Source organism: Falco punctatus, assembly GCF_963210335.1.
Source record: "Falco punctatus genome assembly, chromosome: Z".
In the NCBI taxonomy this organism is placed as follows: domain Eukaryota; kingdom Metazoa; phylum Chordata; class Aves; order Falconiformes; family Falconidae; genus Falco; species Falco punctatus.
The window spans coordinates 35242915-35266847 of record NC_137586.1 but is presented as its reverse complement, the minus strand read 5'-3'; the positions used below and the strand labels follow the sequence as shown (position 1 = coordinate 35266847).

Genomic DNA, 23933 nt, shown 5'->3' with positions numbered 1-23933 from the left:
ATGCACTGTTTGGACAGCATGAACTTGTGCTACAGATTGAAGTAAATTGTCTTAAGTACTCAAACTGTTGATTTGTAACTGGATAGAGTATGAAAGGAACATGTAAGACTATAGACATGCAGGCCTGAATGTTTTATGGATGCATATTGCTATGATAGGAAGATTAGTTACAGAATATTTGCTGTAATTGAGAGAGAGGACACAGCTTGATGCAAGCAAATGTCACTTTAATTAGCCTAATAGCTTGTTACATCCTATTCTAATAGGTTCAAAAACTTGCTTATTCTATAACTACATGGCAACTTGTGCAAAGACCTCACACTAGCTATTTAGCAATTGTGCAATAGTTAAAGATAACAGTGTCTGCAGTTCTTGCACCAGGTCCTTGTGCAAGCTGACAAACACACCGCCTTATTCCTTGTATAGTCTCAACTTGATACTTAGTCCCTGTTTCTATACCCTTCAGTATTCCTCATGTCCCTTATCACCAGGGCTTGTGACCCACAAACTCGAGCACATTTCTTCCAACTGATCCTTACTTGAGGTCCTGCTTCCCAGGCCCCTCCTGCAAACATTGAATCGTGATATGCTGAAATATGCAAATTCTAAAATGAGGATTTGAAAACCTTCAGTAAGACAAGACTGAGGAATTGCTAAACTCTCTGAATAGAGTTCAAAAGCTTGTTTGAAAGACTTCTGCCTGTCTTCATCCTGTAACTGAGAAGGGAAAAACTTTTGGTTTGTTTTTCTTGAGTTCCAGCTTTATTTTTAGTGATAACACTAGAGAAAGAGTGAAAGAACCAGGAGATTTAAATGAATTTGTAATAAGTAGTCTTCCTTAATTTAAATATCCTTAAAGCAAAGAGTAATAATCACTGATACATTTATAGCCAGTTGTAGGATTCTTTCACTGGTAAAATAATTATATGAGAAAATAAGTAATGTAGGAACTGATTATGACCAATTGATCTGTTATAGTTGAAATTGAAATAGCTAGAGTCCAAAATAAATTCACTAAGTGTTTATTAAGGCAGGAAAGCAAAAAAAAAAAGCGCTGGGCGGCCGGGGAGTCGCAGCTCCATCCAGGCTGGCAAATTCCAACAGGTAACACAGCCCTTTTAATCTCAGCTTCAAGGCCGGTTTAAGCAAACAGTTATGCTCTCAGTCCTGTGGCAAGAAGCTGTACATTACAAACTAAACTATTTTTACAGTAAAGTCTAGACAAAGACAAAGGTGGTCATAGTAACTTGAGATTATGGTTTAACATTGGCCTTGAGGAGGTACATCTCCAACCTCATGGTTAACGGTTAACTCTTTTCTCACCAGACAAAACATTCTCAGATCTGTTACAGCAAGATCATTCCTTTTGTTAAAAACCCCTTTGATCAGCAAATTACCCTTATTTACTTATTACAATTCTCCCCCTTCTTTTATTTATTTATAAGTGATTTGCTGGTCAAATCTAGACAATGCCTCACAAGCTGTGTCCAATTCAGGACTTTCATTTGGTATAATTTTCATTTCCATTTCTGATTGTTTCATTACCATTAACTGCACCTTTTTAACCTGTTTTTAACAAAAGTTACAATTCTATTGATGGTACAGGGTCCAAAAGTCAGAGTCAGTAACATCATTATAAGGAAAATTACAATAACTTTTTCCTGGGTTTGAGTTTGGACAAAAGTAATGAGGCCACTGGTTAAGACATGGTTGTGTGGGCACTAAATCACAGAGATCTACTAAGAAACTTGAAGCACCGGCCGTAACATTAATTCTCAATGTAACAGGACCCTCCCATTGACCTAAGGTCCAATTGAAGGGTTGATGTTCATTTTCTAAAGTCGTGGTAATTAATATTATTATCAGGATAACAGCCTTCATTTTCCCCACTATTAGTACCTCTCTGCCTTTCCTCGTCTACTCTGTTGCAGAGAGCAACAGGATATCAGTGTCTTCTCGGCAGCAGCAGGTAGTCTTCAGGGGAATTTGCTGTTATCCTGCAATAATTTTCAAGGTCTAAAGAGTTAGTTATCTCTCAAATACATTTCCCCCTGTTCAGTTGTTGTGCCCGTTTCCAGGATCTTATAGTACACTGTCCTAAAACTCTATACCAGTCTGTTTCATATACTTCCCAAAGTTCAGGTACTGACAGTTCCCGTCCACAAAATAATTTACAAATTTCTGTTTGAGCCTGTTCCCTGGTAGGTGTCAGATTATTGCGACATTTCATACAATAAGGTTGTCTCTTAATTGAAACACAAGACCACTTTTTATCACAATTTAAACATTAGCAAACAACCCAGCATAAGTGTCCGGAAGTGGGGTGTTTTAAACAGGGTATTCCATGGATGTCTCCTATACCGGGTGATTCGGGTATACCTGTCTCTGCCTCACAGCAAAAGGGAAAAACCTGAGGAGTTCCTGTCAGTTTATATGGTCCGGCTCCCCCCTGCTTGATCAGGTATTTGTTCTTCACTCCAGGGTGCAAAATATACCTTTTGTAGGGTAATTCCAGGTGGTATTTGGAACCATTGATATAAACTATTTCGTATTTCCCTTCTGGAGGGGTTCATTTACCGGCCCCGGTTTTCCTTATCTTCATTTGGAGGTCTCCTGGTTCCAACGTCACAGTCCACGTCTCTGGGAGGATAGGTCCCTTAATTCTGCTGGCGTGAGTCCATCCTTTTTCCGCTGTTCATACAGCTGTACCTGTAGTAAGTAGAACAACAAAAGGCCCTTCCCAAGGGTGTTAGAGAAGTTTCTTTCCACGTTTTTATCAATACCTGGTCTCCAGGTTGAATTCGGTGTATGGAAATATCCAAGGGAGGAGTTTGTACTATCAAACCCTTCTTTCTTAATTCCTGTCTCCTTTTTGTGAGTTCTAAAATATATTCTGTTACGCTTCATGCTGAGGACTCAGTTTTAATTTTATCAAGGGCTCAGTAACCTTAGGGGTCCCCAGCAAACAGAGCCCCTGACCCCCCTAATCTTCTTTAAAAGACTTTTTCATCCATGCTCCTTTTTTGACAATTCCTTTCCAAATGCCCCCTCTTGTGGCAATAGAAACACTCTACATCTTGTGAGCAGAATTCCTTTCTTCTAGGATTTTCTGGGCCCTTCTGGGACCTTTCTCCTCTCCTGTCCAAATTTTGTCCTTCTCTTACAGCTGCCATCGAGGTTTTAGACTGTCCCTTCTGACTCTCTCCTTCCCTTCCCACATACACTTTTTGGGCTTGTTGCTATAATTCATCTAACCCTTTTTCCTGCCAATCTTCTATTTTTCTCTAATTTTTTCCTTATGTCAATCCAAGATTTAGCCACAAACTGAGTTTTCAGCAGGGCTTGACCCACTTGACTATCAGGGTCTAGTCCAGAATATAGCTAGAAACTCCTTCTCAGCCTTTCTAGCCACCTGGTGGGGGTTTCATCTTTTTTCTGTTGTTCATTGAAGGCTTTATTTTGTCCTCTGGGTACAGAATCCCGAAATCCCTGAATTATCATATCCTGGAGATCGACCATATTATTTCTATGTGCGGGATCTTGATTGTCCCAATTGGGCCGCTGTAAGGGCCATTTTAAATCTCCGGCTGGGCCATGTGGATGTCCCCAATCCCAATGTCTCATGCCTGCCGTTCTGATCATCCCTCGTTCTTCATTTGCAAACAAGATCTTTAAAATAGCCTCCATCTCGTCCCAAGTATAAATATTAGGGCTGAGGAATTGATTAAAACGTCCTGCTGCCCCTAATGGGTCTTCTAACAAGCGTCCCATTTCTTTCTTAAATTCTCTCACATCCCCAGAGTTGAGGGGTACAGATACAAATCCGACTCCGGGTTGTGGTCCCCCCATAGCAATCTCCCTTAATGGATATAATAGATTTTCCTCCCTCCTTTCTGTAGTTTGACTTCTAGTCGTTATTTGATCAGAAGGGCCCTCTTCCTCAGGTTGGGGGGGTGCTGTTGGAGGAGGATCAGGACCCTGTAGTGATGGAGGAGGGGGAATATAGGGTGGGGGAGACACTGGAAGTTCGTCTTCCTCCTGCCTTTTCTTCCTGTCCTTTTTCTTTTCTTTTAATGGGAACAAATTGGTGGTCTGGGCTGTACCCAGGATCCATAAAAAGGCATATTCACTCTCCTCCTCATTAAATGGCTGTTTATTGTTAACATACATATTCAGTTGTTGACATATCCAATCCTCAAGGGATCCAAAAGCAGGGCAATGTAAATCCTTTCCTATTTGTTTTCCTCCCCATACTTCCATACAATAATGGATCATTTTTTCCCTGGACTTCCCCTTTTGAGAAGGGAAGGCGTCCTGATATTGAATCACTAGGCCTAACGGGCTATCTTGGGGTATATCAGGGAGCCCACCCCCACCCCCTATCTCCTGCATGGAACCAGGCGCCTTACTCTTTTTCTGGCCCATCTTCCGAGAGTGCCACCTTTCACACAAAATTCATTCGCTTCCCTCCGTTCGTGGCCCATGCCCTCGCGGACAATGGGAACTGCACTACAAGGAGGCCCACGCTCGCTTCGCCCAGTGGACTACTAAGTCCGGTGGACGTCTCAGTCACTCGCACTCCGGGTACCCAATCCCCGACCGAACGGAACCGCAATATACTCACTCACTCATGAGTCTTTGTCTGGCTCTTTGTGCACAAAAATTACGGGGAACTCACCGAGAACTGCAGTATCTTCTTTCTCTTTTCTTTTTTGCTTTCCTCTCCCAGTTTGGAAAATCCGGGTGAGCTAAGTCGGAATCTCCTCCGGGACCATCCGAAGATGGGGCGCCCTCCCAGAGTTGAAGTCCGAGTTGGCTGTCTGGATCCGAGTCACAGCACCAAATTTGTTATAGTTGAAATTGAAATAGCTAGAGTCCGAAATAAATTCACGAAGTATTTATTAAAGCAGGAAAGCAAAAAAACCAGCGCTGTGCAGCCAGGGAGTCGCAGCTCCATCCAGGCTGGCAAATTCCGACAAGTAAAGTAACACAGCCCTTTTAATCTCAGCTTCAAGGCCGGTTTAAGCAAACAGTTACGCTCTCAGTCCCGTGGCAAGAAGCTGTACATTACAAACTAAACTATTTTTACACTAAAGTCTAGACGAAGACAAAGTTGTCATAGTAACTTGAGATTATGGTTTAACATTGGCCTTGAGGAGGTACATCTCCAACCTCATGGTTAACGGTTAACTCTTTTCTCACCAGACAAAACATTCTCAGATCTGTTACAGCAAGATCATTCCTTTTGTTAAAAGCCCATTTGATCAGCAAATTACCCTTAGTGACTTATTACAGATCTCTCCATAATTCCCTGTGGTAATATTAAATAGTTTTACTCTTTTTGTCATCATAATAAGAATATTTTCTTTCTCCTTAAGTTTGTTCTGTACAATGCCAGTTTACCAATTTGTACATGCAACCAAAACAGAATACAGTTTGGAAATGTGACTTGTTTTTGAAATCCTTTAATCTGCTGCTTCTAGGGAAGACTGTCGGTATGCAGGATTTACCTGCAGTATCTCGGCTAACTAATTTTGTTAATTTAGTTTAGTCTTTGAAAACCAGAGTTTGGCTCTGTGGTTTTTGCATGCTAATATTTTACTGAGATATACCTCAAAACACCATTCTGTGAAAAGTTGGGGGTGGGGGTGGGGTGGCGGGGTGGGGGGAGGGAGGGAGGGGGGAAGACTGAAGAACAGAATTAACAGCATTGTAAAAACACTTTTAACATTCTTTATAGGCAGAGTAAGGAAGAAGGTAAGAAAACAGAAGTTAAGAAGATGGAGAAGAAGAGAGGTTAGTTGAAAGACGCTAAATGGTATTTTCAGTAATCTTAAATTTTGAACAGGATTAACTGCTTGGATAACATAATTCACTGCTAAAGGTGGCTGTGTGGTCTCTGTTAGATATGTTTGAGCCATGACTGCTTGCTTCAGATCTGTGAAACAGCGCGTTCTTGCTCTTCTGTCTTCTTTCTTCAGTGTGTTAGAACAGGTCTTTGCTGTTCCCATTTTACTGTCATTCAAGCTTTTAAACCTCGATCATCCCTTCTGTTTGTGAACAAACCCCAAAAGCTCTTACTCTCTGAAGTGAATCACTTTTGTTCTTCCCTTCATTTTCCTTTCTGTCTTCTCGTAACACAGTCTGAGGGACCTCTTGAAAGCAGTTGGATACTATCTCTTACTAAGCAGGAGGCCTACTAAGCAAGAGGCTTGTTCTTCCTTAGCAAGAGGCTTAGATTCAGATTACTGTGATCTTGTCTATTAACCCACACTTGCAAACTGACCTTCATAGGGATAAGTCATTCCTTTTTTAGTACTCCCATCTTTAAAGGCAATCCAAACCACTGACTGTAGTATAGTACAGCTCCGGGGGGGGGCATGGACTCCAACCAACCTAGCGTTGGCAGGGGAAAAAAGTAATTACCTAAACCCATCCAAGTTGGATTGGACTTGAAGGAAGCCATTTGCTTGCAGTTATTGTTCAGAATATGTACTACTTGCTTAGGGAAAAATCCAAACAGGCATTTGGCAGGTGAATTAGAGATGGACATGTTCATTCATCTTGCACATCAGCTGGAGTATGTTTACTGGGAACACTTTATTTGGATGAATTTGGACTATAACTTGAATGATGTCTGATTTACTGAAAACAAAACCCATCAATATCCAGTTGTCCTGTCATTAAAGATTTTTCAGCTTTGTAAGTGTTAGTATTTATTGAAACTTCCTTCTAACCTGGCCTACAAGTAGACAGTGACAGGTGACAGCTGTATGCTGAAGTAGAAAATTCTTTTCCATTTGTAACTCCTAAGGAGAAAACTATGTAGGCTGCTGATAGTGCCCGATTTTGCATACTTCTGGTAGTAAGCCGTGTGGTGTATTTGTGTGCAGCTGCATCATTAACTAATGCAGAGTGCCTGCCCATGTTTTCCTGTGTGAAGTTCAGATTTGTAGAAAAGTTTCCAAAAAAACAAACCTGATGTGACTCTCAAATACTCATGCATATTGTTTTTAATCTTCAGAAACATCAATGGATTCTAGGCTTCAAAGGATACATGCAGAAATTAAGAACTCCCTGAAAATTGATAATCTTGTAAGTATATTTTTTAAAAACTTATACATGTATGTAATTCCAGTAGGAAGTACTTGGCATAGGTGTTCGTAATTAATTTTCTGAGAATTAATGGATTTTTTCAGTTTGAAACATAACTCCTGCTTAAATGAGGTTACAGTGGACATAAAAAGATCAGTGTTGGCCAGTAAAACTGGTCCTGTTTGAAAATACTTCATTATGAACTATTTACCAGAAGCATTCAGACAGATTTCCGTTAAATGAAGCTTCTATGCCAGGTCAGCCTGAGCCTTGTAGAAGCACCAGAAGGTCACAGTAAGTGCAGTAGTGGCAGAGTCCCTGATGCAAGGGATGGAGGCCCCCATCTCCTGACCCTGCTCATTGTCAAGGGAAGTCTGCTCCTTGCTGGGAGCTCAGATTTGGAATGTTACTGACAAGTGGTTGAGGCTTGTCTGGCCTTAAGACTATTTATTAACTACTGCTGCTTTTATATGTGGAGCACCAATGACATGGTCAGGGGAGACCTGCAAAGTATCAAGCATGACTGTGACTCTGAGGGTGATGGCCAGAGTATGGGAACCGAGGTGGTGGTCCCTTTCTTGAGGAAAGGGCTTGTAAGGGAATGGATAAGACTCCTAGGAGGTGGCAACATCCACCCAAAAGTAGTGCTGCCAAGAGGCTGGCCGACCTGGTTAGAGTGTTAAACAAGGAAGAGCAGCAGAGGAGAAAGTGAGGAAGTGGTGGAGCAGGATGGCAGTCAAATGATGGAGGGTGACGTAAGCAGAATTGGCGTTGTAATCAACAGAACAGGACTGAAGTGGCATCACCACAAGCATATGCACAGAAGTGAGGAAGTGCTGGCAGCACAGCATTATGGGGAAAGCTCTCGTAACCTTTCTGCAAAGTGAGCACAACTGGGTGCCTTTTTGAAGTGGCTGTACACTAATGCATAAACGTGGTGAACAAACCAGAGGAACTGGACATCTGTCTGCAGTTGCAGGGCTGTGGTTTGGGATAGTTCGTAGGACTGGAGCATTGCCATGTGTTATTACCGGCTCTTTAGGACTAAAGATAGGTGCTGGGAAGACAAGTTGTGGGTAACTCTTTGTGTGAGACCGGTGGGAATGTGTGGAGCTCTTCATTGGAACAGATGATAAGCCAACTGAGAGTTTATGGGTCAGGATTTGTGGGCAGACAAGTATGGGTGACATCAGAGGATGTCTACTGCACATCACCGTATCAGGCAGAAGCAGAGAGTGAAGTCAGTCATCTGAAGGCAATCCAGAGACACCTCTTGCTCAAAGGCTGTGGTCCTCACTGGAGGCTTGACCCATCCTGGTATCTGCTGAAGGGACAACATGGGGATTATACAGCAATCCAGGAAGCTTCTGGAGTGTGATAACTTCCTAACACAGGTGATCAAGAGAGCTGACAAGGGAAGACATCCTGTCAGACCTGATTCTTATAAACGGGGAAGATCTGATTAGGGATATGAAGGTCAGGGGCAACACTGGCTTCAGTGATTGAAATGGTGGGGTTCAGGATCCTGGTAGGAGGGAGCAGGGAAAAAAGGGTCACAGACCTAGAGTCGGGAGAGTAGACTCTGGCCTCTACAGAGGCCTTTGCCCAAGGGGTCTAGCTTAGAAGAATCTCTGGAGAGACCAGTCTGGAGAGGAGGGTCCAAGAGAACTGGTTTACTTCTGGAGATGACCTCATTCTCAAGATTGATTCATCTTGCCAAGGGGGAAAATAACCAGACTTGGTGGGAGGGCTGCATGGATGGACAAGGAGCTCCTGACTATAGCTGGGACAGAAGAAGGAAGCATATAAAGGAAGTGGAAGCAGGGACAGGTGACCTGGGAGGAAAATGCTAACACTGTCAAGCATGGAGGGATGTGCTTAGCGAAGCCAGAACCCACTTGGAGTTAAATCCAGAGAGAGATATGAAGGACAACAAAGCTTATTCAAATACCTCATCAGCAAAAGGTGCAGAACAGGGTGAGGAAATCTAGTGAAAAGCATGAGATGGCAAAGGTACTTAATTCCTTCTTGACCTCAGTTTGCTCATACGATTCCTTTCAGGAATCCTAGGTCCCTAAGACCAGTGGAAAGTCCAGAACAGGGAAAACTTGGTGCTCAGTGGAAAAGGATCAAATTCAGGAACATGTAAACAAAGTGGGACTTGATATGAAGTATACCAGAGTGCAGAGGGAGCTGGATGATGTCATTGTGCATCCACTCCATTTTATTTTTGAAAAGTCATGGTCATAAGGGGAAGGTTCCCAAGGACTGGAAGAAAACAGATGTCCCTCTCATCTTCCAGAGGGAGGATCTGGGAAACTGCAGGCCAGTCAGCCTCACATAGATCCCTAGGGAGGTGATGGACCAAATCTTCATGGAAGTTGTTTACAGTAATATGAAGGATGGTAAAGTATCTGGAAGTTCTTGGCATGGGTTCATAAAGAGGAAATCATGCTTGATCAGACTGACATCCTTCTGTGAGATGAATGGCTTGGTGGATATAAGAGAGCAGCGGACATGGTTTATATTAAAGTTTAAAAAATCTTTCGACACTGTCTATTTTAGCAGCCTCATTAACAAACTGATGAAGTCTCGACTCAAGTGGTTAGCAAGGTGGACTGACAGTTGGCTGAACTGCAGGGCACAAAATACTGTGGTCAATGGTAGTGAGTCCAGCTAAAGGCCAGTCACCAGTAGTCAATACTGTTAAAGCTTCTTCATTAATGACTGGGATGATGGGGGGCCAGACCACACCCATAGCAAGGCTGCAGATGATGTGAAACTGAAAGGAAAGATTGATGGGTGTGCTGCCATCCAGGGGGACTTGGGCAGGGGAGAAATGGGCCAACAGGAACTTTATGAAGTTCAACAAAGGTTCAAGTTCTGCACCTGGGGAGGAATAACCCCATGCACCAGCACACCATGTGTGATGGGGACCAAGTGGCTGGAAAGCAGCTTGTCAGAGAATGACCTGTGAGTGTAGATGGACAGCAAGCTTACCATGAGCCAAATATGCTTTTGTGGCAAAGGTGGCCAGCAGCCTCCTGGGCTGCATTAGAGAGTAGAAAAGGTGATGGCTGCCCTCTACTTGGCACTGGTGAGACACTGGATCCTGATTTGGGCTCCCCAGTACAATGGAGACATGGACATACTGTAGGGAGCGCAGTAAAGGGTCTTGAAGACAAATTAAGGGCTTGGAGCATCTGTCATAGGAGAGGCTGAGAAAGCTGGGACTGTTCAGCCTGGAGAAGATAAGGCTGAGGGGGGGGATCTTCTCCATGTGTGTAAATACCTGAATGGAGTATGGGAAGGTGACAGAGCCAGACTTTTCTTATTAAAAGGACAAGAGACAACGAATACTGAGTGAATACAGGACATACTGCTTCAACATAAGAAAAAACTTCTTTACTTTTTTACAGTGAAGGTCATCAAGCACTCACATACATTTATCTAAATTATTTGTATTCCTTGGAATCCACTGTTAAGGCTGGGATGTGAAAACAGATAGGGAAGGACCAGAGCTATATCTTTTTTTTAAGCCTATTTTAATTTTTGTGCCTTTGGTGCTTCAGAACAAGACTACCAGGTTTTCTGAATTCAAGGTTATTTGTGCTTTTGTTGGTTTTGTTCAGTTTTTTCTCTTAACTGAAACCTCAAATCGTGAGGCTAGACCAAAAATACTTCATCAGTGTCTCTCATTTCAAGTGCTGGAGCGGGCTGCGAATCTTCAGAAGCCCATTTCCATTTACACAACTGAAAAAGCAAATAAAAGGCTTCATTCATTCTGTCTCTGCCTTTATGTACTGCTGAAGATGAGAAATTCTCACTACTGCTATTAACTGGCTCAGGAGAGGTGTGAGAGTGACGTCAGTTTGAGGACTTCCCTTAACTGACTACATGGCCTTTTCAGAGTATCATTGCATGGGTGGTGCTGAAAGGGAACCAGCCTTTGGTTTAGCATCTTCATTTTGTGAGTGCTGTTTGTGCAATGAGAAAATGAGTGTCAGTGAAGTACAGTAGCATAAGAAGCAACAAGCTGCTCCAGCTGGAGGACGTGGCATTGTGTTGGGTGTCAGAGGCAAGGTTCTGTTCTGGCAGTGGGGACAGCGGGCTGCCCTGTGCTGGAGGCAGCCAGGTCTAGCTGGCTCCAGTGGACCTACTGCAGGGCACAGCTGAGCCCCTCAGCCAAGATGGTGGTGCCTCAGTGGAAACCTAAATTTAAGAAAGGGCAAAACACACTGGGCAGAGAGGAGGGAAGAAAAGTGAGAAACAGCAGAGGTACATCAGGGTCAGAGGAGGAGAAGAAGGGAAGGGGTGCTCGATGTCGCTGGAGCAGGTATTTCCCTGCAGACTGTGGAAGAGACCATGAATGAGCAGATGTTCTCACTGTGGCCTGTGGTGAGCCCATGCTGGAGACTTCTTCTGAAGGACTTCAGTTTGTGGGGAGAGCCCAGGCTGGAGCAGAGGAGAATGTGAGAGGGAAGGAGTTGCAGAAAGGAACTGTGTGACCTAGTGACCATCTGCCCTGCTCTGCACTGCTTGGAGGTGGGCTGGGGAGGGAAGTCTGGGCTGAAGTTGAGCATGGGAGAGGGGTGAAAGAAAAGTGTTGATTTGATGTTTGTCCCTGTTTCTCGTGACCTGAATGTACTTTAATTGGTAATACATTTTCCTTAAGTGGAGTCTGTTGTGGGCAAAACAGTAACTGGTAAGCAATCTCCCTGCCCGCATCTCGATCCATAGGCTTTCTCATCCTGTTTTCTCCCCCTGCACTGTTAAGGAGTGGAGCGACAGGTGAGTGGCTGGGTGGGCATCGGGCTGCTGGCCAAGGCTAACCCACCACAGTGTTAAATATGAAACATTCATTTCCAGTATGGCCTATTCTTAAAATATTTTATTTAAGTCTATTCCAGTACTTTGTCTCAGAAAAATAGCTAGTCTTAAATATAAATTTCTTATTTCACAACGTAATGATTTGGCTTAAATGAATCACTTTTGTCATGGACCAGATAGTAAATTCCCCTAAAACAGTAAGTAAAACCAGAAAAAGACAGAGACCGCCCAGAACCCCACCAGACCTCTTGATTCAGAGGTGCAATGGAGCTTTGCTGCCTTCTCAGTGGCAAGTCATTACACATTAGCAAGAATTGTGTATGGAAAACACTGACTATGGAGAACAGCTTCTAGCACGGAAGTACTAGAACTGTGAAAGCGGCATAAAGCTTGAGTTTCATTTTTAAAAGTATACAATTATTTGTAAAAATTACAACTTACTCAAATTGTATCTGCCTTTCAGAAGGAGCTGAAGGGCAACTTGTAGTAATTTTTGTTCACAGGTTTGGCTGTATAAATTGTTCTAAATTAAGTACTTAGTCAAATTAAGGATATTATAGGCAGGTATCGCTGAGCATGAAAATGAATTTAGTATGGCTACTTAAGGATTATTAACATGTAAGTTAAGTCTCCAAACTAATTTCTTGTTTATATACAGGATGTGAACAGGTGTATTGAGGCTCTTGATGAGCTTGCATCCCTTCAAGTCACAATGCAGCAAGCTCAGAAACACACAGAGATGATTCTGACTCTAAAGAAGGTGAGATCTACAATGTTAATTAAAGTAACCCATGTGCTTACTTGAATCGGTGTCAGTGTTATTTACTGCTGGAGTACTGTGTTCAATTCTGGCCCTCAAAATTCAAGTAATATGGACAGACAGAAGAGGGTCCAAAGGAGGGTCATGAAAATGATCAAAGGGCTGGAGAACCTGCCCTGTAAGGAAGCATTGAAGGGGCTTAGGTCTTTTCTTCCTGGAGAGGTCTTGTTGGGGGGGACCTCATCACAGTGTTCCAGCACTTAAAAGGGCAGTTACAAAAAGGACAGAGGCTCTCTTTTCACAAGGAGCCATGTGGAGAAGACAAGGGGCAGAGGGTACAAGCTGCACTGGCAGAGGTTTCTTCTCAATAGAAAAAAAATTTTTACACTGAGAACAATTGTTCAGTGGAACGACCTCCCCAGGGACATGGTAAAAGTCCCTGTTGCTGAAGGCTTTCAAGATGCAGCTGGGCAGCGTGCTCAACAGTCTCATCTAGGCTCCTCTTCCGTGAAAGCTTGGACCCGGTAGTCTCTCAAGGTCCCTTCCAACCTGAGCTGTTCTATGATTCCGTAATACTTCAGAGAGTGTAAAAGTCTGTGATCTCATTTCAGGTTAAATTCAGAATTTCACCTTGCATGTGATGAAATCACATAGGTATTTAAATACCTAAGTGGAGCTCATTGTTTTTTTACTTTGATTTTTAGATACGGAAATTCAAAGTTAGCCAAGTTATCATGGAGAAATCTACAATGCTATATAACAAGTTCAAGACCATGTTTCTGGTTGGGGAAGGAGATTCTGTTCTTTCCCAAGTACTAAATAAGTCACTTGCTGAGCAGAAGCAGCATGAGGAAGCCAACAAAACCAAAGAACAGTGGAAGAAAGGAGCAAACAAAAAAATGGAAAAGGAACAAACAGGTAAGTCACTGTGGTTTTTAGTTTCTTGTCATATAAAAGACCTAGTCTATTAATTTCTGAGCCAGCTTCAAAAAATTCTTGATGTAGGAATTCTACCTATCTATTAAAACCTCTACATAACTGAAATAACCATAACTAAGTTTCAAGTTCAAGGGTATAATGCTTTCTGTGGTTATTTTACCTTTATTACCTGAAAGGAAGGGCTTTTGCAAGAATTGTTTAGAATTTTTACTTCTCTGTAGGTTGTCTAACTTTATTACCTTGTGGAATAAAAAACCTGTAAACATGAGGTAGGACAACATACTACCTTCCATTCCTCAAGCAGCCTTTGGTGCCTGGACTTCCACCTATGCTTTCTTTCACTAGCCTCTTCTTATGTCATGTGTGCTACTATGTGTAGCAGCAGCTTTTAACTACTTACATACTACTTCCGTGATGCAAATTTAGTAGCTCAGTCTAACAGTAAAGGAACAATCATAATTCAGGGGAGAGCAGGCCTTTATGCTCTCAGCAGTACTGTTGCAGATTAAGCATGAGCACTTGTATTTGTACAGCATGGTACTAAAAGCTTTCCATAGTAAGCATGTTCTACCATAACTTAGGTCAGTTTAATAAATAAATAAATAAATAAATACAGTAAAATAGATACTTGCATTTTTCAAGAGAGGAAGAAAATGAGACAGATGCTGGAAAGCTGTTGCAAACAAATTTAAATCCTTGAAGATGCAGTAATTCTACCCATCTATTAAAATTATTTAGATCCTTGACCTCCACAAGCACTGGACAGAAATTATATTTACTTTGAACTTGAATACTGGGAGCAAAACTGTTTCAGAAAACTGTTTAAAAGTTAAACCACCCAGATCTGGAACAAACAACTTACTGTAACTGAAGTGATTGAAGATAGCAAGGATTCAGAATAACTAGTTGAAATGCCACTGTATTTGTAACTGTTAAGAAAGCAAGGGTGATGATAAAATCCAACCATTTCACGGTGAGAGAAGTATGTATGATGTAGATGTTCCACACAGATCTTTCCCCAGCCCAGTGATCAGCAGAGCTAATACTTACACAAGGAATCTAAACTTCCTTCACGTGGTGTGACTAGTGAAGTTACTTCGGATAAGGTTAGTGCTAGACTTAACAGAACACGGTGAAGTAGTGTGTTACTGCCTAGTCAAACGGAGAATGGTAAGTAGTTTCATCAGTAGGGGGATATTTCATAGAAGTGGATTTTGCTCTGATTGCTACAAAGACGAATTCTGGTTCCTTATGTTCGTACTTCTGCCCTTTTAAAAATGGAACTGCTGAACTTTTACAATCTTTACAAAGTGCAACAGTTACAGCAGTTCAGAACTAATTCTGAGCAAGTCTAAATAGGTCAGCTACTAGAATGTCCTCTTAAAATGATCTTGCCTGCTTTTTAGCATCTCTTGGCCTGTAAGTATACAAATGAATCATGTCTTTTATTTTTTTCTTGCTGTAGTACAGTAGTTTAATGGGGGAGGTTGGTAAACCTGCAACTTCAGATAAAATGGACTGTCAATTCTGACTTAGTGACATTCCTTAACCATTTACTTAAAATTCACTGGTTTGTAATACCAGAGCAAAACATGTATTCATCACAGAATTTTAAAGAGGTTAAATATTTCTGCTTTGACTTCAGTAAATACAGCTTCTGCTTGGTGCTTTGTTTCCTGCTTGACAATTGGAATCTGTAACTCTTTCACTCCGCGATATACTAATACTATATATATATACTATATATATATATATATATATATATATATATATATATTACAATAACTTTTACTCTATTTATGTATAGTTTGTCATATTTTGATTACATACAAATTTGTCAGAGTTCAGAGTAAATGAGAATCCACGGAACTAGTAACTTCTCTAGTTTAAGTATCAGAAATCCCCCCAAATTGTTTGACCAGGTTAGAGTGCTAACAATGTACTACTGAAGTATATTCTCTCACTGCTCAGAATATAAATATGCATTAGTCCTATTATCTGCAGCCTAACAAGCACAAGAAGATCTCGAAATCGCATGAAATACGTACACTACTTATTTCCCATTACTAAAATTATGGGATGAGGCTCATTGCATGGTATTTTCAGAAGCTGAAGGCATATCAGTTACTGCTTTTTGATTTGTTTCAGCTGCTGAGTATCAAGGTGAGGGGAAAACTCTTAGTGTTTGAGTTGATGAAGGTAAAGAAATTATCTGGGGCTTTTTATAGCACGGTTTTGCTGTCTGCAGTACTATTTTCTTTCTCTACCCTTTCATTTTAAAGGTTCCAAGGTTCTGAATGGAGGGTCTGAAGCTCAAGACACCAACCAGTCGCAACACAATGGAGAGAACACTGAGGATGAGAAAGATAGGCATGAAGTTGGCAGTAAGAGAAAGTGAGTTAATAACCTTACTGAGCTAAGGCTCTTTTCTGCTGGAGCAAAATGATGTGAAATTAGAACACCAGTAAACTGAGGTTACTTAACCATGTTGAGGTACTGTTTTCTTTACAGAAAGAGTTTTTTCTCAACTTTAGGGACTGATAATACCATGCAAATCTTCTGTTAAAGTTTTGAATGAACATTTTAGAAGTTACTTCACTCACTGCTATGGTGGAGACTTAAAGAAAAAAAAATCAGAGGAATGTCCTATTAGGAGATATCAGCATGTGGTGAGACAACGAAAAGCGTAAAGCTTTCTTTTATGTTTTAGACTCTTCGATGCTATTAAGCTGGAAGCAAAGGAAGCCTAAATCAAGTGTTACCGAACCTAATGGGATTTAACAAGTTTTTTTATGGTCATGTACTCTAATCAAGCCAAGCCTTTTTAGTATATATATATATAGTGTAGCTATAGAATTGCCTAAATGCAGGTAAACTGCAGGCTAGAACTTTAAACCTGTGACATTTCAGAACTCTGAAAGCTTTGTAGAGGCTGATACATTTTCTTCACAAAAAGTCATAGGAATGCTTGAATCTGTCAGGAGGTAAGTGTTTAAACCTTAACCTCACTGGAAAATGTTGTTTTGTAAACAAGAAGAATCTAGTAGAATATGAGAAATACAATAGAGTTTAGTAAACAATGAGAAAAAGGCCCCAAATTATCCTTGAGCTGAACTGTTTTGTTGAAGTACCAGTTAGTTTTCTTTAAGGACTTCTGCACGTCGTGCTCAGCGATTCTTCTTATCCATCAGTATGTACTGAAGGAAACTTCCCTTTCGAGAAACTGTAGTTGCCTGGCAGTCTTTGGCTGTCTGCCAAGTTAAAACTGTACAACTAAGTGGAATATTGACAGTTATTTAAAAGAAGGTAAACTTAAACAGAACAAAACAAAAAAAAAAACTTAAGAAGAACTACTCACCTCTGATTACACAGCTGTCAGAAGTGACATTTGGGAGTTTTCAGCCAGTGATGCCGAATACTCATTTGGTCTGAACAAGCAGCATGTTGAGGGAACATGATGAAGGCACAAGTGGAGGTTCCTCACACAGGTTACACAGCCTAGCATGCTGCTTAAATAAGTGTTTGGCCAAATCACGGTATGGTACTAATAGAGTATGCTTGACCACATATTTAAAAATAAATGACGACTACACTGGTTCTCCAAGGTAGAATTTTTTCATGGCCTGCTCTTTTTCCTGCAGAACTTGACAACACTTGGAATTTTAGGTGGCAGAGAGACAATCTCAGTCAGATTGCCCTTTATAATGCTGATTAAAAGAATTAAAAATATTTGGGTGCATGCTTTGGTCATTAGTTGGTGGACATTGGTCAAAGGAAATTTAAGGCAGATAGTTCAGATTGTTGAAATACTATTGGAAAAGGCTGTTGAATATAAAGAGTGTCAAGTACCTTTGAGGCAAGGCAATTAATAACTTTCGCTATTTCAGCAATTGTGATTGTGTCTGTATAACTTGCAAATATATCTTTTATGTACGAGCTAGAGAGGTGTCATGTTCTTCTAACAAACATCTGTCTCTTTTTAAGTACATGCAGTGTTTGCTATGGCAAACTCTACACTCCCAACATATTCTTAGACTTCATTCTCTGACCCCATTGCCCCTCTCTGACTTCTACAAATACACACACTTCACAACAAAACTTTTGTGGCTACTTGGGAGAAGGTTTCCGTGGACTCACATTCATTCCTGGCTAACAGCTATAAACCATTTTTTTTAACACCTCTTTGCAAATACCTTGCATGTTGAGAAATTGAGAAATGCATCTGTGTGCCTGTTTTAAATTCAAGCAAGCTACAGACTGATGTCTTTGCATCATACAAACTTCCTTTCACTCACTCAGGATTTTTTCATACATTTTTATTTGCAATATTCAGTTTCTTAGAAGTGAGAAACTAGTAAGCAAAATAAATATGAATAAATCATCAATGTTCAAACAATCCTGCAGTTCCCACTACTGACTGTAGGCAAATAATTTGTAAACTGCTCAAATCATATGGCTGTCCATTAATTTCTAAACTTTACTCCCTTTGATAAATGGAAGCAAGACATATCTGTACCTTTCTGAAGGTTTAGTTTGGAAATTTTGGAAGACAGAAGTTCTGTAACTTCACACTTCTGAAGAACATTTTTCTGTTCTCGTTTGGTAAAAATACATAGTGCTTCCTGAGGTCACCTTAGTGTTTGGGGGACATAGATTATTTCTGGCTGCTAAAAAAATTTATGATTGGTCAGGTACATTAAGCCAGAGTGCTTTTCTACCTGAGCTGACATATATTTGGCAGCAGACCAGGGAGGACTGCCTGAATGGAACACAAACTCACTTCAGAATGACTGCCATTCACAGCAGGTCACATACATTAATCACCACCAGCATAGCTTCACATTTGGGGGCAGTCAGCGTGAGGGAACACAGACAGCTGGCATCACTACCTGCTTCCCTTCTCTAGATCCCGTGTACTGCTGGATGTACAGCAGCATCACTTACTCCAGACTACAAATTCATTTGGAATAAGTCTTGCTCTGCATCTGTATGTGATCATTAATGTTGCTTTATTTTCTTTCTAGGACATGTGGTGAAGAGAGAGAGCTTGAAAAGCCAGCAAAAGATTCTGCCTTTGAAAGCAAATGATGCCACTGGAATCTTTTCTTAAAAAAAAATCAAAGATGATTGTTAAGTTTTGCATTTGAAATCTATAGACTGCTGAAAGTTTAAATAATTTTATAAGCATAGTATTTTGAAGTTAAATTTTGTGGAATAAAAGCCCCTTTAATCTTGGTTTTGAAGTACTTAAACACTTTTGCAATAGTTTTGTCCAGTATTAACAGGTAACACATTTCAAAAGATGAAAATTCCAGTTAGAAATGCTTAAATGTTACAGGTTTTAGAGTTGTAGTATATTTTTACCTGACTACTGTATGTTTGTCTAGCTAATAGCAGGAAAAAGTGTAAATACTTTTAACTGCCCAACTGCTTTCTTTGTATAAAACCTACTCTCTTCCTATGGTACTGACGTCTGTTAGTGCACAGCTTTTCAACTCTTGTGGGGATGTATTTTCACTGTGTTTTGTAGGAGTTGGAAGCACCGTTTTTCTAGCTGTTAAAATGTTAATGGATACTTAATCACTTTCTAAAAACAAGTTTGGTTCTGTTTGTGCAAAACTCATTGTGCCATCTTACTGCAATGTGAGTTTATGGTATGCTTTTGGTCCGATAAGTATACTAGAAAGAAACGTGGTGGTCCCACAGAACCTCTTCATGCACACTGGTTGGAAAACACTGTCTTGAATAATTGAAATTAAAGAATTTTGAACTGGTAAGGAGAGACTGGTTCTTAATACTAACTTGTGTAGACAAAACCAATCATAGTAACAAGTGTCTGTTTTTAATGCTATTTCAATTTTGTTGCCTTGGCATTAACTTGGGGATATCTGACTTGAATTGAAATTAAAGAATTTTAAACTGGTAAAGAGAGACTGGTTCTTAATACTAACTTGTGTAGACAAAACCAATCATAGTAACAAGTGTCTGTTTTTAGTGCTATTTCAGTTTTGTTGTCTTGGCATTAACTTGGGGATTTCTAACTTGAATTTTAACAGAAACACTGGCAGAGTATTTTTAGTAATTTTTCTTAAAGTCATGAAAGGGAACGAAACGGGTATAACTGCCTCTGAAAATTCTTGAAGTACCACCTAGCATCAGAACTAGGAACAACTCGTATGTGACTGGAAAATGGTATTGACAGAGGCCACCTGGGCTAGAAATTGGAATTTTAATAGTACTAAGTATCTTGTTAGGGGTATCAGGGGAAGTAACGGTCTTCCAGGTGTATGTATTGCCTTGTATTGCATCATCTTCAAGGGAGCAACAAAGATTACTGCCTGGTGCAGACCAGTACTTCTGAAGCTTTAACTTGCATCATTCAATAAGGAAGAGTTTTCAGTATTGCAGCATGCCAAAACAGCATGGTATTTAATACCAAGAAGTCAGATTATTTCTTGTTTACATGCTGTGTAAATTGCAGCCATAGCTGCTTCAGTCAGCTCACCTGGGTTGTTCTTTTGTTCGCACCTAGGGTGGTATGGAGAACAGGGATTTCTCATATATAAAGCAAGGCATACAGCTTTTCCCCATTCAGCAATCTGGTACAATCTTTACTTTTGTTTGCAGTTCTGCTGATACAGTAGTGCTAAGCATTCAGTAAGAGGAAAAAGTAACCTCAGTGCTCAGTATGTCACAACCAAGTAAAGGTCAGCAACCTCAGCATTGATTTCGAACTTTTTGTGTTCTCTGTTTTCTGGAAGTGACAGATTTATTTTGAGAATCATGCTTTTTCTCCCACTGAAATCATGCACTACTATGAAGTAACTTCTCCTTATTCTCCATCTCCTAATTGTAAAGAGATGAAGACTTTTTTCCCTAGCGTTGCCTTTTTGCTGTCCCCCTCCCTGCAAGAGACTAGAGTAGTAAACCACATAATAGTTTTAGGATCATAGTCCTAATTTCTTCTCTTCACTTGCAAGATTTAAGTAACATAACAGCAAAAAAAATATTCACCAGTGACCAGAGGCACTGAAAAATTCATGAAAAGCCTGAAAATCAAACCTCTAGTACCTGATGCTCTTTGCACAAGCAGCGTTATGTTTATTGTGTTCAGAACTGCCACTTTGTCAGTTTGCGAGCTTGCACTACTTCCTATTTTTATATAACTTTGCCAGAATCCATCAGTGAATGTTTTTTTCCCTGTTAAATACACCAGTCCTTCAGAGACTATGTGTGCAACATGTAGTTACTACATGTAAGCTGCTGCTGCTTCCTGTTCAAAGTAGTTTGACCAGCTTGTAATTGTCCATTTACACAGTGGTACACCTAGGTGATGTTAACTGCTTCCATAGGCTGTCATTACGCATAACCCATTACACTTATTTTTGAAGTAAGTAATCTGTCATGTTAAGATGAGGCAGGATTATAGGTTTGGTATGTGGAAAAGGCAACACAATAGTATTTCAACATTCAACAACACTGTTTGCTAGCAGCTGAATTTACAGCACCTGTTGTGCTGTATTTGTACAGCAGACTTCTCAATATTGGAGTATGCTGCACACTTCCTAAAGACTTCACTATATTAAGAACTTTTATAGATGCAAGCATGTTTTTTATCCTTCCTTATCACTCCACTCTCACTTTTAAGTCAGGGGATAGAGAAGCATGTGCACATGTACGCATCTGCACCCATCTTAACAAAAATGTCATTTGTGCATATTTACAACACGGTACTATTTCCACTCCGCCTTTCTGCCCAAAGTTGCAAGCTGCCTAAAACTGTATTCTCCCTTCACAGCTTTATTAACCAGACAGGGGAGAGATGTGCAGCGTGCCTGGGGGAAGGGCTCCATGGTGTTGCTCAAAGAATCGTGCCCACCAATGGCTTTTGCATGAAACGCACCGGCACTCAGTTACAGTAGCGCTTTGTAGTAAGGCGCTGGCTGCCTTAGGAAATCAAAGTACCAAGCTATAAGCATTTAGAATGGTTCATGATTAAATATTGAAGCTTATATTTTCAAAGCAGGATCCACTTAAGTGATTACTGGAAGTTAAAACTCAGCATGGAAAGTTGTTTTAGTTGGCAGCAGTACATTTAAGATTTTGAATATTGCAATCCCTACACAAAGGTAAAAACATGCAAGTCGTTGCCAAAAGCTAAAACTGCTTGCAGAGCTTTCCATGTGCATAGTTAGTATGCACTTGTGTAATGAAATGGAAGGTGTTAATATATCAAAACTGAATAGCTTTCAGGTCTTGAAGACACCCCCAGGTTAAACCTGGCAGATCAATAGCCCTGGCAGCTCCCAGTATGAAAATGTCCTCAGCAGATGGCCGGCACTGCTTGGCCTCCACAGGTGCGAGTTTCGGCAATCTCTAGCATTCCACAACAGACCGAAGGGAGGGACTAACACGGCCACACAGCTAGACTGTCAGACCATGGCACTCTCGTTCAGCTTCGGAATACAGGTAGTTACTGTACACTGGATTTTGTATATTTCTACATACAGCTAGTCACAAGATGTATTGTATTGCCTTAGGAAACTAAAGCGACTTCCACTTTCACCCTCAAGAGTGTTTCTGTGAAGGTGTTAATGCAAAATAAATGGGAATTCTCACATATGTGCTTCCCGATTTTGACCACTCCTTTGTATCGAAACCCCTTTTACCACTAAAAAAGTACAGCATGTTCAACAAACTGGCCAAACCCACCCTGTTTTCACACAAGTGTTGATGAGCCAACAGACGTCTGTCTTTCAGCACTGCTTCAGAGACAATGAGTCAACCATGCCACTACTTCAAAGGGTTACTTGAGATGGATACAGAGATCAAGCTTCTGATGATACGCTGCAAGTGCCGAAGCCATGCTTTCATCCATCCATTCGCCTGTGTCGTCTCTAAAATGTGAGTCCATTCCTGGTGCGTGCAACAAGCCACTCCAACACGGAGGTGAGCTACTGCTTCATCACGGAGCTGCGCAAGCCTGGATGCCAGCAAAGCTGGAGTACCATGGTACAAAGTTAATCATACACAAAACCTTATTGTGCTTTTCCAGCTCAGACGGTGGGTCCATATAGCTAGTGGGCACAGCCATTACCTAACTTAACCTTACTACTACTAGCAGGCTCTCTGAGGAAGGGTCTTTTAGTGGGCCTAGGTCTTTCCCTTAGGGGGTGTGAATTTTGGTATTATAATGAGGATAGTTCACTTCTAGGGCAAGGCTAAAGACCGTAAGAGCTGACTCATCAGAGTTAATGTGAACAAGATAATCTTAAGTACATGTTAAATCACAAAAATGGGATGTCCTTTGTTCTGTCACTCCCAAGGGTGTGATTAGAAGTCCCTTGATTTGTCATTCTTGACAACTCTAGAGGGTCATCTTGCCCTAAACTCTGTGCACATATTTGTTCAACCTATAGTTAAACACTAAATAGGGTTCAGCACTAAATCAGAGTTCAAGAATTTGGGAGTTTAAACAACACTTGGGCCTTTACTGCCCCAATTTACTGCCCACTTACAAATCAGAAGTAACCTAAGACTGTAAAAATGGTCATCTCGCTTTCCAAGGTGCCCGAGTGTCCATGAGGTGTCTCTTGAAAGATACAAATATTATTTCCGAGAAACAAGAACTGACTAGGCAGCCAAACTTAAGTCTCCTAAGGAAGAAGGCCAATGCTTTTTGCAGAAAGGAAACAAACCACAGTTAATGCACACAATTCAAAGCAGAGTTAGCTTCAACTGCAGCATCCCTCCTTCAAGAGTCATGTTCACTACAGCTTGAAATATTAGGCAGCCCTGTTGAGCTGGGCATCATTCAAGCGTGCAAAGGGCTGCCCTGATACTGTTACAAGTGCCCAGCCGGCAGCAGAAAGCGACACTGTATGTATGTATCACACCTCGCTTTCCAACTTTAAACCAACCCCAAATCAGAGGGCCTCTCCTCTTCCTCAACATCACCGTCTTGTCAGCAAGGCAAAAACTTTCATTAGGGAGAGAATCTCCAAGACCTTTTGGAAGTCTGAAGTAAGTTACAAAGGTTCATGCTGCCAAATCACTAAGCATTTAAAGAAGATCAAAGTAAAAAGCCAACAGAGATTCAGGTTAATGCTTTTCAGATTCAACTACAGTTTTTATACTCCAGCCTTTTTGCTGCCCCCACCAAGTACAGACACAAGTCACCTGTCAGCAGGCAGGGCCTTTGAAGTTTAAATATAACTCAAACAATCTTCAGGTTCCAACCCCTTATATCTAGTTTATGTAACAAGAGATTTATAAGAAAAAATTGCTGATTGTGGAAGACAAAAACATC

At 40.9% G+C, this 23933-nt stretch overlaps 1 protein-coding gene across 7 annotated transcripts in view; it reads left to right on the top strand.

Annotated features, from left to right (window-relative positions):
* PSIP1 (PC4 and SRSF1 interacting protein 1) overlaps window positions 1–19555 on the top strand; it is a 41069-nt gene extending 21514 nt beyond the window's left edge. For 6 of the 7 annotated variants that reach the window (XM_080371869.1, XM_080371868.1, XM_080371866.1 and 3 more), the window contains 6 exons: window positions 5741–5796; window positions 7025–7095; window positions 12584–12685; window positions 13390–13603; window positions 15907–16018; window positions 18649–19555. In XM_080371869.1, the coding sequence (XP_080227995.1) occupies window positions 5741–5796; window positions 7025–7095; window positions 12584–12685; window positions 13390–13603; window positions 15907–16018; window positions 18649–18712 (619 nt within the window). In that variant the 3' untranslated portion in view covers window positions 18713–19555. Of the gene's footprint in view, window positions 1–5740; window positions 5797–7024; window positions 7096–12583; window positions 12686–13389; window positions 13604–15906; window positions 16019–18648 lie in introns of those variants that run through there. The other variant, XR_013924838.1, reaches the window with a different exon arrangement.
* The last annotated feature ends 4378 nt before the right edge of the window (window positions 19556–23933 follow it).